We start from the raw sequence: 21,003 nt of genomic DNA, 5'->3' as shown, positions 1-21,003 counted from the left end.
GTATCATTTCTCTTACTTTTTCTTTGTATTTTTTTCACTACTAAATGCATATACCTAAATAAATTGTCTCACTGTATCATTTCTCTTACTTTTTCTTTGTATTTTTTTTCACTACTAAATGCATATACCTAAATAAATTGTCTCACTTGTAATAAGACGAAGGGAGTACTAGATTGTACCGTATTTTCAATTCGTATAATAGATATTCGTAAAAAAGAAATAGATATCAAAATCATAGATTTCAACTTAAAAAAAAAAAACTAGACAATACGTTAAAACTTACTTAAAAGAGGAAAATTTCAAATACAGGTACCCACATCAGTGTTCATAAATGACGTTTGTTACACCTATTTAATAGGAGTAGTAATTGTGAAAGAAGATGACTAAGAATCTAACTTATTACTATAAATAGCAATTACTTTTCGGAAATTGCATAAGATGTCAATACTAAAAAATATGTACATAAATTAACCTGCAGCAACCATAATAATAGTAGTATATAGTTTGTCATCCTCTATGTATATCACCACGAATACTATAAAAAAATCAATGGCCCATTTAGTGAAGATATACTAATATTTAGACGGTCAAAATTACAGGAGTATAATTTATATTCACATAGCCACTTACTTCCAATTTAGAATAAGCATTTCCCAAATAAAAAGGCAAAGAATTCCCACCAAAACAAGATTTTGAAAAGATGACATTTTCAAGTAATTAAGTGCAAAAACTTAACTAATCCGATTATTACTAGGTAATGGGAAACTCTACTACTCTATCGCAACATACACAGCACACTCGATTGCATCATACACGTGTAATTTAAATTATCTCTACAACCCAAGTAAAAAAAAAAATCCTTTTTAATTTAATGGTTGCCCCAACATTTAACTAACTTCACATATTTTTGTTACTACTTTTCTACCTTGGACCACACCACCAAATTGTCTATGTAATCCATCATCCTTAATTTGTTTCTACTTCAAAAAACAAACAATTGTGGAACTAGGAATAATTATTGTCACATAAATAACCAAGCAAATGTGGGCACATCAATTCCTCTTTCAAAATGTATAGTAAAAAGAGGTTAAAATCCATATGATTAAGGCCTCTTTTTCCCTTTTAAAAGCAAAATAAGTATATTCTTCATATTTTCAGCACCCACACATGGCCATTTCCTAAGTCCTATATTCCATCTTCTTCACATAAAAAGTGTGGCTGAAAGTGGCAAAGTGTATAAAAACCTCATTAATTTCTAATACATCAAGAAAGTATACAACACACAGACAGCGCGTGTGGAATGCGGCTAGATCAACGAGCTCTAAAACACGGAATATCTACACTAACATTTTACAGGGGAGCAATTTATTTCAACCTGGGGTTGTAAGCCTAGATATTAACTTACCATGGAACCTTTTTAACCCTTTTGATTGCTCATGATTCGTCCTCGGCCGACCAATCAGATTTGCCCGTCTTTCCTTTATTTTTCAGGAAATATCTACTCAAGTTCTTCATTACATAATCTTGGTTGATCTCAAACACAAAACTCATCCCCCTTATCTACAAATGCAGCAAGTTTCAAAATTTATACATGTATGTTCGTTATTAAGCAGTGGCCAAGCAACAACATGGAAAAAACAATTCGATAGATTACCTCAATCAAACAACTTGTGCTAAGGTTCAGCAACTGCCCACAGGCTACTGCAACGCCATTCACCAACACTGAACTCTTACCTAAGTTTCTCAGAAAGAACGAACCGTCTGCCTCCATTTTGATAATAGCCTGAGTGGATCCAAATGAATGCGGTAATTAAGGTTTCAATTTATACATAAACAGTGTACGGAACCCTATAACAGTCTTACATATATGCTCATCCTATACATGCCTCTACTACTTTTAAAGGTAAGGCTCTTAGTACTATCTTCATTCTTTACCGCGTCGGAAAAAACTTATCAAGCACAAAGATGCAAAACAATACCTGCCGCCTAGAGATTTTATTAGCTCTTCCTTCTTTCCTCAGATCAATATCAACATCCATATCATCAGTTGATCTTCCAAGTAAAACCTGAAAATAAATCAAAATCACAGGACAAGAATCAACAACAAAGTATTACCAATAAATAACATGTAAGGATCAAAGAAACACGTATGCGCATGATTAGAAAATTACGACTATCAAGGGACAGTTTTACAAAAAAATGGTGTGCACACTACTATAAGTCACAGTGAACCCTAAAAGGCCCAGAGATGCTATAATAAGACACAGATCATCTGATATTTATGCTATAATAATATTTGTGACATGCATCTTGTATCAGAATTCATGGTTTTACTTGGAATATTGAATCAGGGTTGCCTAGTTATTGTATTTTGATTGAAACTTATCACATGAATGAAGCACTTGCTCTGAATAGAGATATATATAGTAATTTTCAAGAATGCAGGAAAGTTAACAGATATGAATGCAACAGTGACTCAGAGCCCCTTCAGTAGATGCATTTCATGTACAGCATTTTCCCATCAATTTAAAGTTTGAATCGACGTATTCAATCACCTTTCTTTACATTACTATTATAATATGCATGATAACCAATCAAAAAGAGAATAAAAAAGGTAGTTTCTTCAACACCTCGGGTTTCGTGATGTAATGCCTCAAATGGCGGCCATACAAGATGGCAAGAGCTTCGTGTGATGTCATAGCCCTTCTCAAGCAGGATCGGGCACCTTGTTCCAACCTTATGATGGTTCTCTTGGTCTCATCATACTGATAACTTGGAACTGAAGAGTCAAGAGAACAAATAATTGTGCACTAAGTAAAAAGAGAAGGATAACTACAATCAGGTAAAAGCATTGTTGTGAAGTTTAGCATCCAAAGTTAATGACAGAAGTTTTTCGTTAGGATGCGGGAAGAATTGAGTTTATCAACCAAACAAGAGAACTGGACAAACCTTGTCTAACAATGCCGGAGTCTTGATCGTATGGATCTAAGTCCATTTCTAGTATCTGCATAGAAGACATTGCAAGATCAAAATTGGAGTTTCTTGAAATCTTTTTTGGGAAGAATAAATTCATGTAGACCGTCAAGATTCAATACCATGGCTTCAATGTCCGAAAAATAAGGTACATCGTCATCAATTCCAGATTCGACTTCATCTGACTCTGAGTCGTCAAAAGCTGATTCTGGATGTTGGCTTCTCGAGGGGCCTGCTTCTGTTGATTGTATTATATTAGTGACTGTTGCTGAGTTTTGTCCAGCCTGTGTGCAAAGAGTAATTGTGTAAGCTACTAAACCGTAGATGGAAGTGTTATAAACTCCAGACACGGTGGTTCAGAAAAGGAAGAAAATTGAATTTATGTGGAATGCAAACCACCTTTATATCAACTCCAGCAACTTCTTTCTTGACCAGACTATTGCTGCATTGTTTTGGAATTGCATACTGTGATCCACCTTTAGTGGAATGTCCAATGGTTTTGGTAGCAAATCCAGGAAGTAAAGCCTGCTCTCTGGAATCATGAAGTTTAGTTTTGGCAGTATGACCTACAAGCGGGTGCACCGCCTGTGTGCCCACCATATGAGGCCACACAGAAGATTTTGCAGATTCATTTCCTTTCATCGAGAATTTTAAACCTTGTTCATAATCCTTTTGATGAGCAGATGTCATAGAACCCATGGAGTTTGGCTGTGTTGTAGAAGAACCAAATGAAGTCGATGGATGTATAAGCAAGAATATATCATCATTGCATGGAATTTCCGTGTCCTCGGTGTTCAAAGTGCAGCAGATCTTGCCACCACCGAGTCCAGTAAAATCTGAAATCAAAGTTGACTTTGAAGGTGCATCAACCTCTGGCTGGCTATTCATTGGTTGGTCTCCATGAACAGAGGACATGGATACTTCGGACACCACGGGTGTTGCACTAGGAGCAATCAAAGGAACAACTTCTCCAACTGTGACAGACTCGGGTTCAGGTTTTGCTTTATCATTTTCTTGACCGTCTTTGATACAATCTTGGATGACTGCACCAGTACTATCAGTACAACATTTATTAGCTGCACAATTTTCAACGTCCTCCAACAATATCTCATCCTCATTCGAGAGGTTCAAAAGTGAGTCTGGGTCACCATATTCACCGGTGCATACAGTTGAGCTATTTTCTTTATCCTCAGACTCATGCCTGATCGTATCTTCAGCAATCCGATCTGCATCTTGCAAGTTCATGCTAGTAGGTACTGAAGAAGCTGAAACATCCTGCATTCTTCTCCAGTGGCGCAAGTGAGGCTGATTGGGCTCGAACATGCTTGTTTGTAAAGAAGAAAAGCCATCCGAATTTGCGGGGTTGAATTGTTGTGTACCTTTAAATCCAACAGAAGAATTATGAGGATTCTCATCAATGGAACTTTTTCTGTTTTTGATATCAACCTCTAAAATATCATTTCCACCTTCTATTAGTGAGGAAGTGGCATCGCCATCAAATCCATAGCCTCCCGGCGCATTATTTGCACGTGATGCCACAGAAATATCCCTTATTGGACCCTGAAAGGCATGCCGCAAAATATCTATGTCCTCTTCCTGAAGTAATAGATGGTCAGGTATGGCATCATGCATCACTTGTTTCTGAAAATCAGTACTTTGCTCACTGAATTCATGAGGATTGGGTTCAAAAATTCCCAAATTGCTGTTGCTGAATAATTCATTACGGAATTTCTTTCTCATGGCATAATATTTTCGACGGATGCTCGCATGTTTCCTCTTTTGCGCAACCTCTTTACCTCCTATGGTGTGGTTCTCAGCTCTGTTAAATTTCGATGCATGGTTGATACCAGAAATCTCAAGTTCAAAGATTTGAGCAGCAGCTTGGGCTGAAATATCAGGATCATAGAGAAGCGAGTGCCATCTCTCTTGCAGCTCTCGTAAACTGTATCTACGAGAAAACAGCACTGCACCTTTGGCAAGTGCTTCCAACGATGCACCAGCCTGAGATAAGAAAAACAAACAATATAATAGTTTGAACCGCAATGCAAACTAAGAGCACAATATTTTCTCCATCAACTAAAACTAGACCTTCAACCAACATCACGAAAATTGGCATTTCTCTTCCTTTGATCGATTATTATGGAGACTTTTTATGACTAAAAGAAGAATACTTAGCATTTATTCGAAGAGCAACTGGAAAATCTACAATCTGCACAATTGTTGCACCAGTATAGGACATAGGTAGCACGAGAATGCAGTTCCAATTCAACGACACTTTACATTCCTAGTCGAACAATCCGCGCACTCCTTAATTGCTCTTGCCATGTAAAAATCACAACAAAACTATTCCTACTATTTAGAGTAACATTTACAAACCCAAAAATTATCACAGAAACAAGCATAATCAAATACTGGAAATAAAGTATCAAAGCCCAAAATTCAGATAAATATGGGTGTTGGAACAGCAAATATCAGCTCATAATCGCAACTATTCAACAAAATTCGAAATTGGGACTACCTCAACAGCATTCTTCAGCAAGAGGTCATCTTCAGGAATCCACTGAATTGACACCGCAGGAGCCGTCGCCATACAAAATCAGCTGCTCGTGAACCCTAATTACCCATTCCCACTTCACCCAAAGCTGCAAAATCCTGCTGATTAGATTAGCTAACACTACGAGAAAATTTCACCGATGTAAAAAACGAACACTATCCATGAAATTCTGAGCTCTCAACTCAACACATTCAAACGCGGTTGTCGTGAGTGACAGAGGAAATTGGTACAGAAATATCCAAACCCTTTTCCCACCAAATTCAGAAGGGGGCGAAAAAAGATTCGATTTTTATCGGAAAATTGAAAATGAAGACGTAAATTATCGCAATTCGAAGCTCAATTGCGGAGATGCTGGCTCGAAATATTGAATTTGTAATGCGAGAATTCTCAAATCTCCATTGTTGGAAACACTAACCACCCATTTGCTGTGAGATTTTGAGGATTTCACTTGCTATGTTTGACTGTAATTTTAGTTCATTTGAGAGGGTTTTGTGGTGATAGAGATCTAATGTCGAAAAATTCATCTTTTTATTAACTGCCTGTTTGATTAAAATGAAATCGACGTGACAGATTCGATCTATGTTTGAATTCTTATCTTTTTTGTGAAAAGGAAAATAAGATTGATTTCTTTTTGTATAATATGTTTACATTTCAGTTATCCTCACTGATTTTGGGATTATGGTTGGGTTTCAGTTAATTTTAAATTGTTTAAGAAAGTTACGCATGTAATTAACTCCATTTTTAATACAAATTACAGTCACTATGTTCCTATGCTGAAACAGCAATTGTAACATTTATTTGAACTTAAACCATAGTGCCAATAAAAAAAAGGAAACTATGGGGAATAATTTTTTTTCATAAAGTTTCATTTTTGAAGTTAAAAATTTATGCATATGCATAACTACTAAACTATGCTCAAAATTAAAATAACAATTTTATTAGTACATTAGTAATAAAATTTACTCCATAAACATATTAAATGTCACAACATCATAAACTAGCATAATTAACATGATGCAAAATAAAACATGGAGTAGTATGTAATTAACATGATGCAATATAAATAGAGGATCCAAAGGTTAAAAGCCACAAATTAACAATCCAGAGAGTTAAGACAACCTCAAACAACCCAAATTAACACTAAGAAGTTCAACGTCTCCTCATTTCTCAACCTATATTCCTCATCAAATTACCCTAATTAATCAGAATACTCAACCTCCACAGCTTCTGTAGTAACACAGCTACCCTCGCCTTCGTCTATCCGAAGGTGAGCAAGCTGTTGCACAGGAACGGGATTGGCGGGATGAACTATGCCTGCAAACGCTTCAGCAGAGTCGAAGCCATCCCGGTCCATCACTCGCCCGTGTCGACGCTCGAACACCTCCTCCTTCAATAAGGGAAAACAGTGCACACTTGGATCAAATCATGCAAATGGAGTGATCAAGATTTAAGACAAAAAAAAGTTGGTTTCTTTTTCTAAGAGAATTAATAATAAAATGGGTTGAGATATCAATTTAGTACCAAGTTGAGACATATATGTCTTTGAATATCTTCCAAATTTCTCACCTGCAAAATTTGCCAAGAAACTAATGTTTGAAAGCAAGAAATAAGGGCTGATTTTATGAGAATCATCAAGATTCAAGAATGTTATATTTTCACTAACCTTTTTCCTGTAAGTATCAATACGACTGTGCATCACTAGGTTCTGATTCAGAAATTATTGACCAAACTGTGTATCAGTCTACAAATTACATAAAAATAAAAATAATGCAAAATGGACTAAATCAAATTTTACAAGATATATGTAATCACAACATCAACATAATTCTAACTTGCATACATGTTGGATCATTGTGCTTCTTCATATCAAAAGTATAAGGCAAAGGGTGAGACAAGCTAATTCATAAACTACTTAACCAAGCAATTAATTAGACAGCTTAATTCAGTTCAAATAATCCATAACTATAAAGAAATTAGCAACAATTCTTAGTAGATCCAAACACAACAAGAGTGAAAGCAATAAAGAGCAGAGATTTGGATTGGATGCAAATGAAACCTTTCTAGTTTGTATGATTTTGGCAGCATTAAGCATTTCCTCCTCAAGATTGCATAGTTCCTTTATATCCATACCATCAACTTCTTCACCTCTTCTCTGCCTTCCAGTGATAAATAGTGTAATAATATAATTAATCTAAAAAAATTTGATGTCTTAATCAAAGATGGAAAAAAATGATGTAAAGAACTACATACATGATCTCTCTTTTAAGTGCAGTGTTCTCATCTTTCAATCTCCCCAACTCATCCTGCATTTTCTGCACCCAAAACAAAAAGATAACTTTTTTATGGTCATTCCTCAAAACCCTTCTCAGAAAAACACAAAATCATAAAATTAAAAATGTGATCTTTAAACCTCATAATGACTGCTCCATAGATCAACACCCACTGTGCTCTGGTACTGTGATAGGGTCCTCGAGTTAGCAAATCTCGCCGAAGATCATCTTTAATATTATATCTTTTATTTTAATTAGTTATTTGATTTACATGTCTTTTGTAATCTTTTTATTTATTTATTTTGCTTGCTTGGCAAGATAGGTTTTAGAGTTTAGAATTCTATAAATAATAGAATTCTCTATCATTTTGATTCATTGAGAATTAAGAAATAAAATACTTCTTTTCTCATTCTTGTTCCAAAACCCTAGAACTTCAACTAGGAAGTTATCTTCAATCTTCGAGTGCTCTACAAATCTCTTGATAGGGAACTTAAACCCTATCATACTGATCAATGACTTTCTTCATCCTACCAATTAAAAACAGGTGAAAGTGAAAGAAATCATGTCAAAATCAAATCTTTCCTCTGAAAATGCAAAAAATCCAAGATGGGCCAACATAGATCAAACAAAACATAGAAATTTGAACGTACGAGGAAGTGGGGCTGGTGTATAGATAGAAATTGTGGGTGGTGAGCAAGATGATTGAGACCTCAGCATCACAGAGACGAGTGATTTTTTTGGCTTCCTTCAAAATCTCATCTTTTTTCATGGAGAAAGAATCCATTTTTCTTCTTCTTCAAGAATTGGTCTTGGATGCATAATTATTCCACAACATATGTTTGACTGTTGCAGAGGAAAGAGAAAAGCTAGCCATTTGCAGTAAAGGGAGAAAGGGAGATGGAAAGTTTGCTGGTAGCTTTGCAATTTCAAGGCTTTTTGCTATAAATATGGGAGTTTGGGTATGTGGAGTTTGAGTCTAAAGACAGCTCATGAAATTTTATTATTGCTCTAACTTTATTACTTAGATATATATAAACCAAAATAAATAAAAAATACTCCTATTAGCATCAGTGTTTTTTTTTTCTTTTAATTTTTGTTCGTACATCAAAATTTAGCAATTTACTACGAATTCTTTCAATATACTGCTTGATTTTGTATGTCAGATTGGAGAAATCAGCAGACCACGCTTTGCTTGAATCCCTATATTTAATTTAGTTATTTTTTTTGGTACATTATTTAATTTAGTTATTGATTTATCATATGTTATGTTTAGATATTTGTTTCTAGTATTAATATTATAAATAGAGTTATTGTTATCTTTATTTACTTTTGTCGACCAACGTTTCTATACGACTTTCTTATCTTTTCGAACTTATAAGGTTCTTCTTTTATCAACTGGTGTTTTCATCGCGATCTCATCCTCCATCCATGAATTCCAACGAGGAAATCATTTTGTCTTTCCTATATGACCGGATAATGGTTGTCTGTAACAGATTAAACAAGAGGTTGAAAGTGATTGACGAAAAACAACACTTGTTCACTTACACGGATTCATATGTGTTGCTACAATATATGGTGCCGGCCTATGTCACGCCGTGGCAAACAACGACACCTCTTGTTTAATTTGTTGTAAACAACCATTATCCGGTTACATAGAGAAGACATAATGATTTCCTAGTTATTATTCATGAATGCAGGATGAGATCGCGATGAAAGCACTAGAAGAAGATGAAGAAAATCGAAAGTAAATAACGATAAAAAGGCAAAATATATTATTTCATTGATTGATTAATTCCCAAGATAACAATAGCCCTATTTATAATACAACTTAATGGATAAGAAAATTAGAAAAGATATGCAAATCTCTAATTTATCTGACTAAAAAATGCAACTAAATAATAGTAGTAATAAAATATTGAACATATCAGCTTGGGATTTTTGTAGAGAATGATGGTAATTTGTTGTTAAGGCGAAGGTATTGCTACTCCTCTCGTGTTTCATGAATAAAGATTTGATTTTTAAGATTATGAAGAAGCTTACATGTTGAATTCTTAAGCCAGCGCTAGAAATTGATGAATAAAATGACCTATAAGAGCATCCGCAATGACGAGAAATTCGTCCGGACGAGGCATCGTCCGCAATCGTCCGACCACTGCATGTCGATGGACGAGCGAGTCGGGCAAAAGTTTGGACGCGTCGCCCGACCGTCGTCCTTCGCCTCTATGCTTGTACTAACCTCAAAGATATGCAATCAATATTTACGTTGATATACACTATATGTGGCGTGCATTGATGATAATGAAAAACACGAGGTTGAAACACAATATGGAACCAATATTCAATATACACACGACATGCATTGATGATAACGGAAACATGAGTTGTTAAAAAGAATTTAAGCAACAAACCCCAAACATAACAATCACTGTAAAACTATCTTAAAAAGGTCTAAAACAAAACTAAACCTAAAACAACTCAACCAAACTGTTCACATAAGCCAGATGCTTATTTGCTGAAGCAGATTCATACTCAACTCCAATCTTCCCTTGAAGACTCCCATCACTTATCCCATAACAATAGATCCAACTCTCCCCCACAATCATCACCGTCTTCCCATCGAACCCGGGCAGAATCCTAAACCGGCAACAGCCCACCTCCCCAATGGTGATCTCCACACCTCGCTGCAAGCTCAACGCCATCCCCCCGTGGATCATGATCTCGTACCTGTCCCTCCACACGTGGCGCAACCCGATGTAGCACAGCTCCCCTCCCATCTCTGTCAAGACGCCCTCTGAGACACGAAGGGAAGGAGGTGTTTCCAGAGGTATGACCTCGTGCAGCTCCCTCTCGACATCAAACGCTACAACCATCCCCGCGTTTGTCAGCCAGTACGCCACCCCCTTCATGTAGAAGCCGGGGCCAACCACGGCGAGATCCTCCACCATTTCGACTAGCGTGTTGTCCAACACCCTCCATAGATGCGTCCTCGAGTTGTAAAGCTCGAAGCTGAGCTCGCTGCCGTTCCCACAGCCGAGGACAGGCACAGCGCATATCAAATTATACCTCTGCTCGATGTTCCTGGCAGAAGGGTCGAAGGCGAGGACGGTGCCAGCCCCGGCCCCGTGGTAAAGCAGGGGAGGGGGCAGGGCAGTCCACTCCTTGATGGCCGGGTTGCAGACATAGAGGATCTCGCTGGCCTCGCGGCCTCGGCAGAGGAGGAGGCCGCTGCCGGAGGCGAGGAGGTCGACGGACTCGGGGAGGAAGCTGAGGCTGGGCATTGGGACACCACAGGAGGTGGAGTCCAGGGTGATGAATGTGGGGTCGTGGTGCTTTCTTTGGGCGAAGAAGCCGGAGAGCTTGGTGAAGTGGGTGCTTTGCTGGAAGGCGAGGAGAGGGGATTTGATCCATTGGTTCCATTCCTTGGAGACACACATGAATTTGATGAGGGATTTTGCAGGGAGGAAAGGGAGGAGGTTTTCTTTGATTACATCACTCAGATCCATCACCTCTTTCCTTGTGTGAAATGGAGGCAAGCTCAGATACATTTCTGTCACACAACACAAAATCATGAGTTTTATTGATTTAGACTAGAAACAACAACAACAACATAACCATCACATTATTAGGCAGATCAAAATCATCAAATTGAGAAAATTACTTAAGTCAATCACCCTTTTCAAACAACACATAGATTGATTTAGACTAGAAACAACAACAACAACATAATCATCACATAATTAGGCAGATCAAAATCATCAAATTGAGAAGATTACTAAGTCAATCACCCTTTTCAAACAACACATAGATTGATTTAGACTAGAAACAACAACAACGTAATCATCACTTATTTATTCAGATCAAAATCAACAAATTGAGAAAAACAAATTTGAATTACAAGATAAACATTGTAACTATCATCAATTCATCAATAAGATCACTAAGGAAAAACAAATGTATGCTAACTCTTACTATATTTTACTAATTCTCACAAAAAAAGCACGTAAAAGTAAAATTATTGGCTTAAAAAAAGTAGGAAAAACTAACCGTCCAACACTAGCGTAGTAGTATTCTCTCAAAGTGAAACGAATCAAACAAAAAAGCAGTAATTATATAAACAAGAGAGGGAGAGAGACTTACTTGGAAAAGTCTTGAACCCGAAGTTTCACTCTTTTGGGTGGTGGAGACTTGTGTATTGACTTGGAAAAATAGGGATTTACAAATTTCTCAACCTAAAAATAAAATCTTAGGTACTAAGAAATATCCGAATGCTAATTGTAAAAGAACAGAATCTCGTCACATAAATATATTGATTACACTTAATTAAACTTTAATTAATTTATATTATTATATTTTATTTTTAATTACTATGATATTTTGTGAATATATATCTAATTATCCTATTCCCATACACCCTAAACCGTGTATTTACATGTATCATACACTAAATAATTAAATAAATATTACTAATTCCAGCAAGAAGATTTGATCTGTAGATAACGCCATATTCTTGAGTGTGAAAAGATCTATTATCTGCAAAAGTGTAACCATCTAAATACATACACAAATATGTAAAATTGGAGGAAATTGACACAAAAAGAAAGAGAAAGAGAGAGATGAAAGTGACCTTGAATTTCCAATTTCCGCTCTCATCTGCTGCTAATGAATAATGATATTGCTTGGATTCATAAATCACATATCAAACAATCATCGTTTTTGGTTTCCTATGATTTAACACAAAATTAAGATTTAATTATGAGATAAAGGATGAGAAATTTGAGAATGGAAAGACTCGGTTGAGATATGCGTGTTATTCGGCCAAGTGAAGAAACAAGGAAATGCTACGTACTCTAATCTCAGTACCAATGTTAGAAAACTCTACGTGTCATTAGCTGATTATTTCGCACAAATCTAAATTACCTAAAATATTAAATTTGCCAAAACTTTTTCGATTAAAGTTGTTTTATAATGTAATGTATTAAATTTAAAAGTAAGGATACTAACAAAATATTAGTTTTTTATGTTTAGATGATATGAAAATATGAAATCTATAATTATATATCAATATACAATTAACTAATTAGGTAATCCCTCCGTCCAATTAAGATATGGATCAATATACATTTGAGTATTGATCGATATAAATATTTAATATTAAATTAGTATAAAAATTTAATAGTATGGATTATAATAAAGATTTAGTATATGAAATCAGTATAATTTAATAGTATGGATTCATAATAAAGATTTACTAGTATATATCAATATATGGGTCGGGGGAGTGATTAATTGCTAACTCATCCTTTAGTTGCTAACAACAACTAATTTAAGACCATAAGATTTTAAAAATCTTGTGGTCTACAATTTGTCATGTGTAATTTTGTTTTTCATTTTTTAATATTAAAAAGATAATAGCAAGTATCAAATTTAGGGTTTAGAAATATAATGTCAATACAGTGTATGAAATACATCAACACGAAGACATAATAATGTCAACACAATTTCATATTGACATTTTACAAGCATAATATTGACATATTATGTAAGGTGTATTGACATAAATCTGTTCGTAAAAAATACGAAAATTCAAAATTCAAAAAAAAAATTCAAATTTTGACATCGGAACATATGCATGTAGTATATCGTTGGAATCCTTATAAAATTATCTTTAATTTGATATATGTTGTATAAATTTAAAGTTTTGGGATTTCTTTTAAAAGTTAGTTATAACTAACTTGAAATTAATACCCCTATTGATATTTATTAGAATTAATCCTATAGCCTTATTGACGTTTTTGTTGATCGTATTGATATTTCAGGGTTGATGTCTAGGCCTTTAATTTGAATATCTAATGGCTATTATTGAGTTAGCAATTAAGCATTGAGTTAGCAATATAACACTCCCCGGGTATTAAAGGCCTAGACCATCAACCCTGAAATATCAATACGATCAACAAAAACGTCAATAAGGCTATAGGATTAATTCTAATAAATATCAATAGGGGTATTAATGTCAAGTTAGTTATAACTAACTTTTAAAAGAAATTCCAAAACTTTAAATTCATATAACATAATTTTATAAGGATTCCAACGATATCCTACATGCATATATTCTAACGTCAAAATTTGAAAAAAAATTCGGAAATTTTCAATTTTTTCGTACAGCAGAAATGTCAACATACTATATAAAATATGTCAATATAATAGGAGTACATATAGAATGTCAATATGAGCAATGAGTTAACATTCTTAAAGCATTGTGTTGACATTCTCAAAGCATTATGTTGATATCTTCGGAACACTATATTGACATTTTCATCCGAAACCCTAATTTGGAGTTTTTTTTTATCTTTTTCGATTTAATTAATAAAAACAAAAATTATACGTGGCAAATTGTAGACCACACGTTTTCTAAAATCCTATGGTTTTAAATTATGTATGGACATTTCTAATTGTTTGATATCATAATTAAACTTAACTCAAAGCCCAATATAAGACAAAGTCCAACCCAATTTTACTAAAATTATAACTTTAACCATGTTTATGTAACCCACCAATTTATCAAGTTAAGCCATGTTATATCATAAACTATACAAATTTAGATTATTTCTTTTAAATCAAACAATAACGAAAAAAAAATCTTGCATATCTTAACATAAAGCCCATATTTTTTATCTTATTTTATATATCTTCTCGTATCCCATTTTTTTATTAAACGAGTCCTTATTATTTAGTGTGAATCAATTCAATAATTGTTTACACTGATTTAGGGGCTAACTCGCAGAAACCTGGGCCACCCGTCATATCAATTTAACGGCTACTATAAAGGCGATATTATGATACAAGGTGGTGTATGACGTGTAATGCACCCTTACAATTTTAGATATCGATTAAGTTATTTTTAGATTGATTTAGTTCATAGAAGATCAGTTTTAGAACGTTTCGGCTCATACGAGTCATACCTTCTTACAATAATATTTTATTATAGAGTAGATATTAGATAGATCATAGATGTGTATGATTATAGATAAGAATAATAATAGTAGGATTTATTGAAATCAAATTTTAAACTAAATTTTCATTCTTAAACAAGGTGGCTAAATTACTTATCTATCCCTGAAAGGGACAAACCCTAGTCAAGATTTCGTGGAAAGGGAATCCCCAAATCGCAATCTTGTCCTACAATTGAAGCTTCGAAAATTTCCAAGAAAATCGCAAATATTTGCAAGGTAATGAACGCTTCGTCAAAGCCCCTTCAGCTGGTCCACTTACCTTCTTCAACGCGGCTCCCTACACGCTCCAATTTCTACAGAGGTGAATTTCTCAGAATCTTCGCTAGAATTACTCAAATTCTTGAATTTCCCTTTTCTATTCCACCCCAATTTCGGTGATCTTTCCGTAACCAAACTGTGTGGCTTTGCGAAGGTGTGAATTTGATTCCGAGAAGGTTTAATCTGCAATTGAGCTGTATCTGCGAATCCCAGCTGCGAAGGTGTGGAAACGACGCCGTTGCGGGCGAGTTGATGATGTTTGGAGCTGGTTTGCAGCGGCGATCAGCTCTGATTGCCGCGGTGGCTTGTATTTTGGTGATCGGCAATGCGCCCCATAAAACCCTAGCTTCCAATTCGCCGTCGGCTTTTGTCGAAAATGTTATTTATTCTAATAAAATTGCCATTTTCTCCAAATCATATTGCCCGTAAGTTCTTACCAAGTTGAGGTATTTATCTATGTTAGATTGGTAATATGAGTTTTTTTAATGTGTTTGTTTTTTCAATTTTAGTTTTCATTGATGTATGATCTTGAAATTATGGAAATAATTGGTACTTTTATGTCAAGGAGTTTGTAGTGTTTGTGTATAATGTTCTATGGAGTCAACATTCGATTCGAAATAACGAGGGGGAGTGAAATGTGTAGATATGAAGTTAGTTGTTGAAGAACTATGCAAAGAACTTATCTTTTCCATTGTTAGATTTGAATATTGTTATGCTGAATTTAGGGCGTGTTGCTGTGTTTTAAGAACCTTATCGGCAAAATCAATGTCGCCTGTCTTTAGTTCAAAATTAAGGTTTGAGAGAGAGTTCGAATATATAGGCTCCGTGCAAGAATTTCGGAGGGTTTGGTTAAGATGTTGGGAAATTGTAATCAAACAAAATACATTCCTCATTATGCATTGTTCAACCTTTTCAGTTCAAAATTGTAGTATCTCTGATTTTAGCAGCTTTTAAGCTCATGTGTTTGCTATCTTCTCGGATCAGATATTCCTTGCGAGCCAAGCGCGTATTTAGTGAACTCGAGGAGCAGCCCTATGTCGTGGAGCTTGATCTTCGGGGTAATCATTCTTTTCGTTAATCTATTAGTACTTGTTTGTCCTTGATGTATTTGTCTTATTTTCTGTTGCAAAATCTACTATGTCGGGTGATTGATGTATGTTCGGTGCATGGTTGATTACTTGCAGATGACGGATATAAGATTCAGGACGTTCTCCTGGAATTGGTTGGGCGACGAACTGTCCCACAAGTGTTTGTAAATGGGAAGCATATTGGCGGTTCTGATGGTAGGCCTTGGCCTCTCTCTCTCTCGATAGCAACATTTACTTCGTCTCTCGCACAACATAACACAGTATCTGCTGTCTTATTTCTTTGGATGTCAGATCTGCAAGCTGCTGTTAAAAGTGGTAAACTGCAGAGCCTTCTCAGTAAAGCTTGATGCAATTCGTGTAGTAAGAGACGTCTACAGCTACTGTTGACATGGTCGTCGCAGCCATTCAGGTCAATTTGGCCATCATCATCATCTCTATCATCACATTCATGACTCTATTATAAGGATTTATTTGTGTTTTTGTCAAAGCTTTCACCGCATCTTTAGCTGACTTGTTGGTATCGGCGTCTTAATTCCTTCTCTGTTTAGTAACCGTGGATTCGTGTTGAAAACAAAACCGGATTTTCTCCCTTCCTGGATAGGTGAATTGAGTTGTCCTTTTTTCGGCTATGCATCTACGAAGAAGGCCTGCTTGTTTATCGACATGTTTTTCTTGGAAAATCTCGTCTCCGTATGTTGGAACTCTACTCAGGGACGTCTCGTCTCCGGCCTTGATCAAGTTGAGCATGATGGCACTGGCACCTCCTCGAGTTTGATCTCGTCATGATTTCTTCAATAATACTAAGAATTTCTCGAGCATCGGATTTTGATATTATTGGGCTTCAATATGTTTAATTTTCGAACTTTTGGGCTTTATGGATTTCCCAATAAGCTCCTAAACACTTACTTTTTTGCGGGCCTGGCCCAACAGAAGGCCTATAAATTAGCCGAGAGGTCACTTACTTTTTTGCGGGCCTGGCCCAACAGAAGGCCTATAAATTAGCCGAGAGGTAATTTTATTGCCAAAACGAGAAGTCTATACATATGGACCGCACTCTATTTCACAACGTATTTACAATGTCGTGATCATTTTGATTGTTTCATTTGAATTAAATAATAATAATAATAACAATAATAATAATAATAATAATAATAATTACTTATAATGATTTTACATTTTTCTTAAAGAAGTCAGATAGATCTAACAAAAATCTGTATATAGTTTGTGCGTCATCCAATTTACGAATTATACTAAAATTCAGCCATCAAATTAATCTGTTTACATTTGGCAAATTAAAGGCTGAAATTATTAAAAATAAGGGGAAAACCTACCTATGTATTCTGAAAGATATACTACGTATTAATACAATTAACAGGATGTTTGTAGATAGTCTGGCCTCGTGTAATTTAGGTACCACTAATTAATTATCGTACCCATTTTTTGGATAAATAGTCTTTTAGTTAGGTTGCTGACTGTACTTAAATGTTAAAATTTTCATTTAATCAGTATTGCCTAATTCAAAAGACTAAACTAATGCTACAGCTAACATTGTGGGAATAAAGCCGTAGAGACATACTAATTTTATTTATTTCTTAAAGAAACTCCACTTTTATTCCAGAGCTATCACCTAAGTACCTACTACATGGATATATATCATATTTTGAAATGAAAAATATGCTACTAGTACTTGAACTTAATTTACTATCTTATTGTAATTTTTTGGAAAAACACATTTTTTAGCCCGAATTTCAATTAATACATTATTCAAATCTCTTAAATGTTGTAGGTTGGAAACTCTAGTTGCTAGTCGATTTTTAATAAAAAATCAACCCATATAGAAAATTGAGATACTATATACTGCTCCCTCGTTCCCTTATAGCTGAATCATTTGTTTTTATTTATTATGATTTTTAAAAAATGAGTGTAAAAAAACAAGCAGCTCAGCAAAACAACATCATTTTATAGGTCTATTTTTACATATTGTCACTGATATTATTATGAAATATTGGTCCCTAAAATCATGAACTTTGGTCAAATTTTGGTATTTTCCATAAACTTTAAATGGCCTAAAAAATCACAAACTTTACCTTTTGTTTGTTTTTTTCCTATAGCAGCCCAAATAAGAGAACTTTGGCAAAAATCTTATTATACGTGAGCAACCGTGAAATGTTTATGATATTTTAGACTACTTTTTTAGTTCATGATAAGTAGGATAAAATGCTACGTAGAAAATCACGTTGAGTTAGTAGTGTCAAATAGGATAAAATCCACCGAAGTTGGTTAGATATGGTGATTGACATGCCATGAAAAATAACAAACAAAATGTAAAGTTTGTGATTTTTTAGACCAGTTTTAAAGTTCGTGGAAAATATCAAAATTTGCTCAAAGTTCATGGTTTTAGAGACCAAGATCCCTATTATTATTATTATTATTAAATAAAATTGCGATTGATTTAACGATAAAAGTTGGGCTATTACTGTTGCTAAATCAATTTTCTCCGAATGAATTTGCAACTAACTAGAGATTAATTAGGATCAAATAAAAGATGATAATTATAGTTGCTAGCTGTTTAACTATTGGGTGTTTATAAATAAATATACACACAATAAATTTGGGAGCATCGTATAGTTTAATTAATTTAGACGATAACGCTGTAAAGTAATTAAACAATGGAATTAATGATGAACAAGTGACTCATGCAATTATTCATTGTATCTAATTATCGCAGTTGAATAGTGTATTTTATTTGACATCAGTTTAATTTCAGCAGTTGATTTTGTTCCCACTCTAAATATTAGTGTAGACTCTATATTATTAGTATCATTAATGCAATCCAACTTTGTGCCTGATTTACTCTGACTAAAATGTTACATGCAATGTCATGCATGACCAACCTTTTTAATTAACTTATTAATTAATAATTTTTATTCTAAATTTCTAATTAAGTGACCTCCTTATATGGTTTAAAATTTAAATTGTATTACAAATTTATTACCAGTAATTCTACTACGTACAGTCATATTGTGCTTCAAATTTCAATTTCATGGAGTATTATATTTACAAAGTAAGTACGTTTTTAAAATTTGAACAAAGTACAAATAGTTTAATCTTAATAGATAGTATTAGAAAGCAAGATTAGTTCGATTGCTAAAAGTTTTATACTCAATTTGGAATACTGTGAAAACAAATTAATATCCTCCCTTCACCGTTGAGCAATTTGAACTGGCCACCAACAATCACTATTAAATTTGAATTTAGGAGTGATTGTTGATGACCAGTTTAAATTGGATGAATAGTTACCTCCGATGTAACTAATAATAATATTTAAATTTAAATTTAGGAGTGATTGTTGATGACCAGTTTAAATTCGATGAATAGTTACCTCAGATATAACTAATAATAATATTAATATTTTACAATTAGAAGCTGATTAACTAATTATGGTTAATTACTTAATCAACAGTAAATCGAAAGGTTCATTCCAAAACAAAAGAACCCTAGTTCAAAAAATTGCACCCCAATCTAAGCGAGCGAGCTAGGGAGACAATATTGGATCATAACTCAAACAGCAATACCTATAAAAAGGAGAAAATCTAAAGAATAATAAATTTAATTCTTATATTATAGGTAAGTGAAACCCTAATAGAACTATAAGATCCAAATATATATATGATTGCTAAATAATTTAACTTAGGCATGGAGGTGTTGAAATCAGACTTATTACTATATGATTTAGTTCAAATCCTAATGCACAGTACAAAGTAAAGGTAAATTTAAGAGCTCCTATACGCTGCTCCAGTTTAGTTGAAATAAGGTTAAAAACCTACACATATAGTCATTCAATATATTCAATTAACATTCAATCAAACTATACAAGTAAGAAACTGCATTTCAGCAATTATTAACTATAAAATATATTATAAACAGAAACAAGTAGTTCAATAATGGAAAAAATCGCAATATTTGAGCTTAATTAGGCAGTTCGGGTTAGCAAAGATTTTGAATGAATTTTTCAAACTTCAATTTATATAATTCATGAGTGGTTTAAATACATATAACTTCTACACCAGTAGTGATTATAGGCTGGGTAGGTGGTATGTAATCAGAGCATAGTGTTAGTCATATTGTGACAAAGAAATCAATAGCTTTAATTAAGCTATGTAACATAATCAACAAAAATTTGTACAATATAGGGTTAGGAAATATTGATTTTTGACATAATTCATGGACCAAGTGGGATTAATTGTATGGTCTACTCTATATGTTCTACATCTTCTAGATTCTATAATATGTGAATAATGTCAAGGAAATTGATTAGTTTTTTTCTTAAGCAGTGAATCTCAATAATTCAAATCTTTTATTTTATCAGCATAATTATTGTGTGTGTGTGCACATGTATATATATATATATATATCTTGTTTTTAACTTCAGCCAAAACAAAGTGAATTTGGACTTGAATCTAAACATGCATGTGGTTAAAAAAGATTAACTATTATGGTTCTTAACCGTTCACTAAAAACAACATAATATCTTTTAGGGACACAAAAATTGAGATGCAATTATTAGCATTTTGAAATTTTAAAAAATAATCATAATTTAGGATGCACAAGAAAGCGTCGTTAAGTTGAAGACAAATTATTTTAATCTTTTGCTTGTTTATAATGCTTTTATTTGTGTTCCGTAATTTTAGTTGAGATACTAACATTAAGGACACTTTAGGAAGCGTTGATGGTATAATTAGACACACAAATTAAAGTCCTTAATTGCACTAGAAAGTGGCCTTGTCCAATTTTTTTTGTTGTAGTGGTTGTATTAATCTGGAAATTCCAATTTTTTTTGTTGTAGTGGT

The 21,003-nt window shown here is 34.1% G+C and overlaps 4 protein-coding genes across 13 annotated transcripts; 1 reads left to right on the top strand and 3 right to left on the bottom strand.

Moving 5' to 3' along the window:
* Window positions 1–1,213: 1,213 nt before the first annotated feature.
* LOC125214583 lies at window positions 1,214–6,040 on the bottom strand. 4 transcript variants are annotated; one of them, XM_048115672.1, is made up of 9 exons: window positions 5,492–6,040; window positions 4,440–4,974; window positions 3,373–4,352; window positions 3,096–3,257; window positions 2,950–3,004; window positions 2,631–2,779; window positions 1,980–2,066; window positions 1,655–1,783; window positions 1,214–1,560 (listed from the first exon to the last, which is right to left on the bottom strand). In XM_048115672.1, exons 1-9 carry the CDS (start codon window positions 5,561–5,563, stop codon window positions 1,435–1,437), a joined length of 2,295 nt encoding a protein of 764 aa, XP_047971629.1. In that variant the 5' UTR covers window positions 5,564–6,040; the 3' UTR covers window positions 1,214–1,434. The 4 variants fall into 4 exon arrangements, with proteins under 4 accessions (XP_047971629.1, XP_047971628.1, XP_047971627.1 ...); XM_048115671.1 differs by having other exon boundaries at window positions 3,373–4,974; window positions 5,492–5,615; window positions 5,943–5,965; XM_048115670.1 differs by having other exon boundaries at window positions 3,373–4,974; window positions 5,492–5,625; window positions 5,943–5,960.
* A 502-nt stretch (window positions 6,041–6,542) lies between these two features.
* Window positions 6,543–7,979, bottom strand: LOC125209226 (agamous-like MADS-box protein AP3). Its single transcript, XM_048108828.1, has 6 exons — window positions 7,938–7,979; window positions 7,778–7,839; window positions 7,584–7,683; window positions 7,191–7,232; window positions 7,049–7,093; window positions 6,543–6,914 (listed from the first exon to the last, which is right to left on the bottom strand). Exons 2-6 carry the CDS (start codon window positions 7,834–7,836, stop codon window positions 6,726–6,728), a joined length of 435 nt encoding a protein of 144 aa, XP_047964785.1. The 5' UTR covers window positions 7,837–7,839; window positions 7,938–7,979; the 3' UTR covers window positions 6,543–6,725.
* A 2,131-nt stretch (window positions 7,980–10,110) lies between these two features.
* LOC125211938 (F-box protein At5g49610-like) lies at window positions 10,111–12,602 on the bottom strand. 4 transcript variants are annotated; one of them, XM_048111905.1, is made up of 4 exons: window positions 12,422–12,602; window positions 12,262–12,327; window positions 11,935–12,026; window positions 10,111–11,344 (listed from the first exon to the last, which is right to left on the bottom strand). In XM_048111905.1, the coding sequence occupies exon 4, from the start codon at window positions 11,340–11,342 to the stop codon at window positions 10,263–10,265; it is 1,080 nt and encodes a 359-aa protein (XP_047967862.1). In that variant the 5' UTR covers window positions 11,343–11,344; window positions 11,935–12,026; window positions 12,262–12,327; window positions 12,422–12,602; the 3' UTR covers window positions 10,111–10,262. The 4 variants fall into 4 exon arrangements, with proteins under 4 accessions (XP_047967862.1, XP_047967861.1, XP_047967863.1 ...); XM_048111904.1 differs by lacking the exon at window positions 12,262–12,327; XM_048111906.1 differs by lacking the exons at window positions 11,935–12,026; window positions 12,262–12,327; window positions 12,422–12,602 and adding an exon at window positions 11,842–11,908.
* A 2,341-nt stretch (window positions 12,603–14,943) lies between these two features.
* Window positions 14,944–17,241, top strand: LOC125209037 (glutaredoxin-C3-like). Of its 4 annotated transcripts, none has more exons than XR_007174288.1 (6): window positions 14,944–15,108; window positions 15,220–15,490; window positions 16,050–16,123; window positions 16,250–16,348; window positions 16,445–16,562; window positions 16,755–17,241. XR_007174288.1 is itself a non-coding variant. In XM_048108621.1 (5 exons), the coding sequence occupies exons 1-5, from the start codon at window positions 15,027–15,029 to the stop codon at window positions 16,498–16,500; spliced, it is 582 nt and encodes a 193-aa protein (XP_047964578.1). In that variant the 5' UTR covers window positions 14,944–15,026; the 3' UTR covers window positions 16,501–17,241. The 4 variants fall into 4 exon arrangements, 1 of the variants encoding a protein (XP_047964578.1); XR_007174287.1 differs by having other exon boundaries at window positions 16,702–17,241; XR_007174286.1 differs by having other exon boundaries at window positions 16,445–17,106; window positions 17,163–17,241.
* The last annotated feature ends 3,762 nt before the right edge of the window (window positions 17,242–21,003 follow it).

This window comes from Salvia hispanica, chromosome 3, assembly GCF_023119035.1.
Source record: "Salvia hispanica cultivar TCC Black 2014 chromosome 3, UniMelb_Shisp_WGS_1.0, whole genome shotgun sequence".
NCBI classification, from domain to species: Eukaryota; Viridiplantae; Streptophyta; class Magnoliopsida; order Lamiales; family Lamiaceae; genus Salvia; species Salvia hispanica.
Note: the sequence above shows the minus strand (reverse complement) of the source record. Positions and strands in the feature narration are given on the sequence as shown.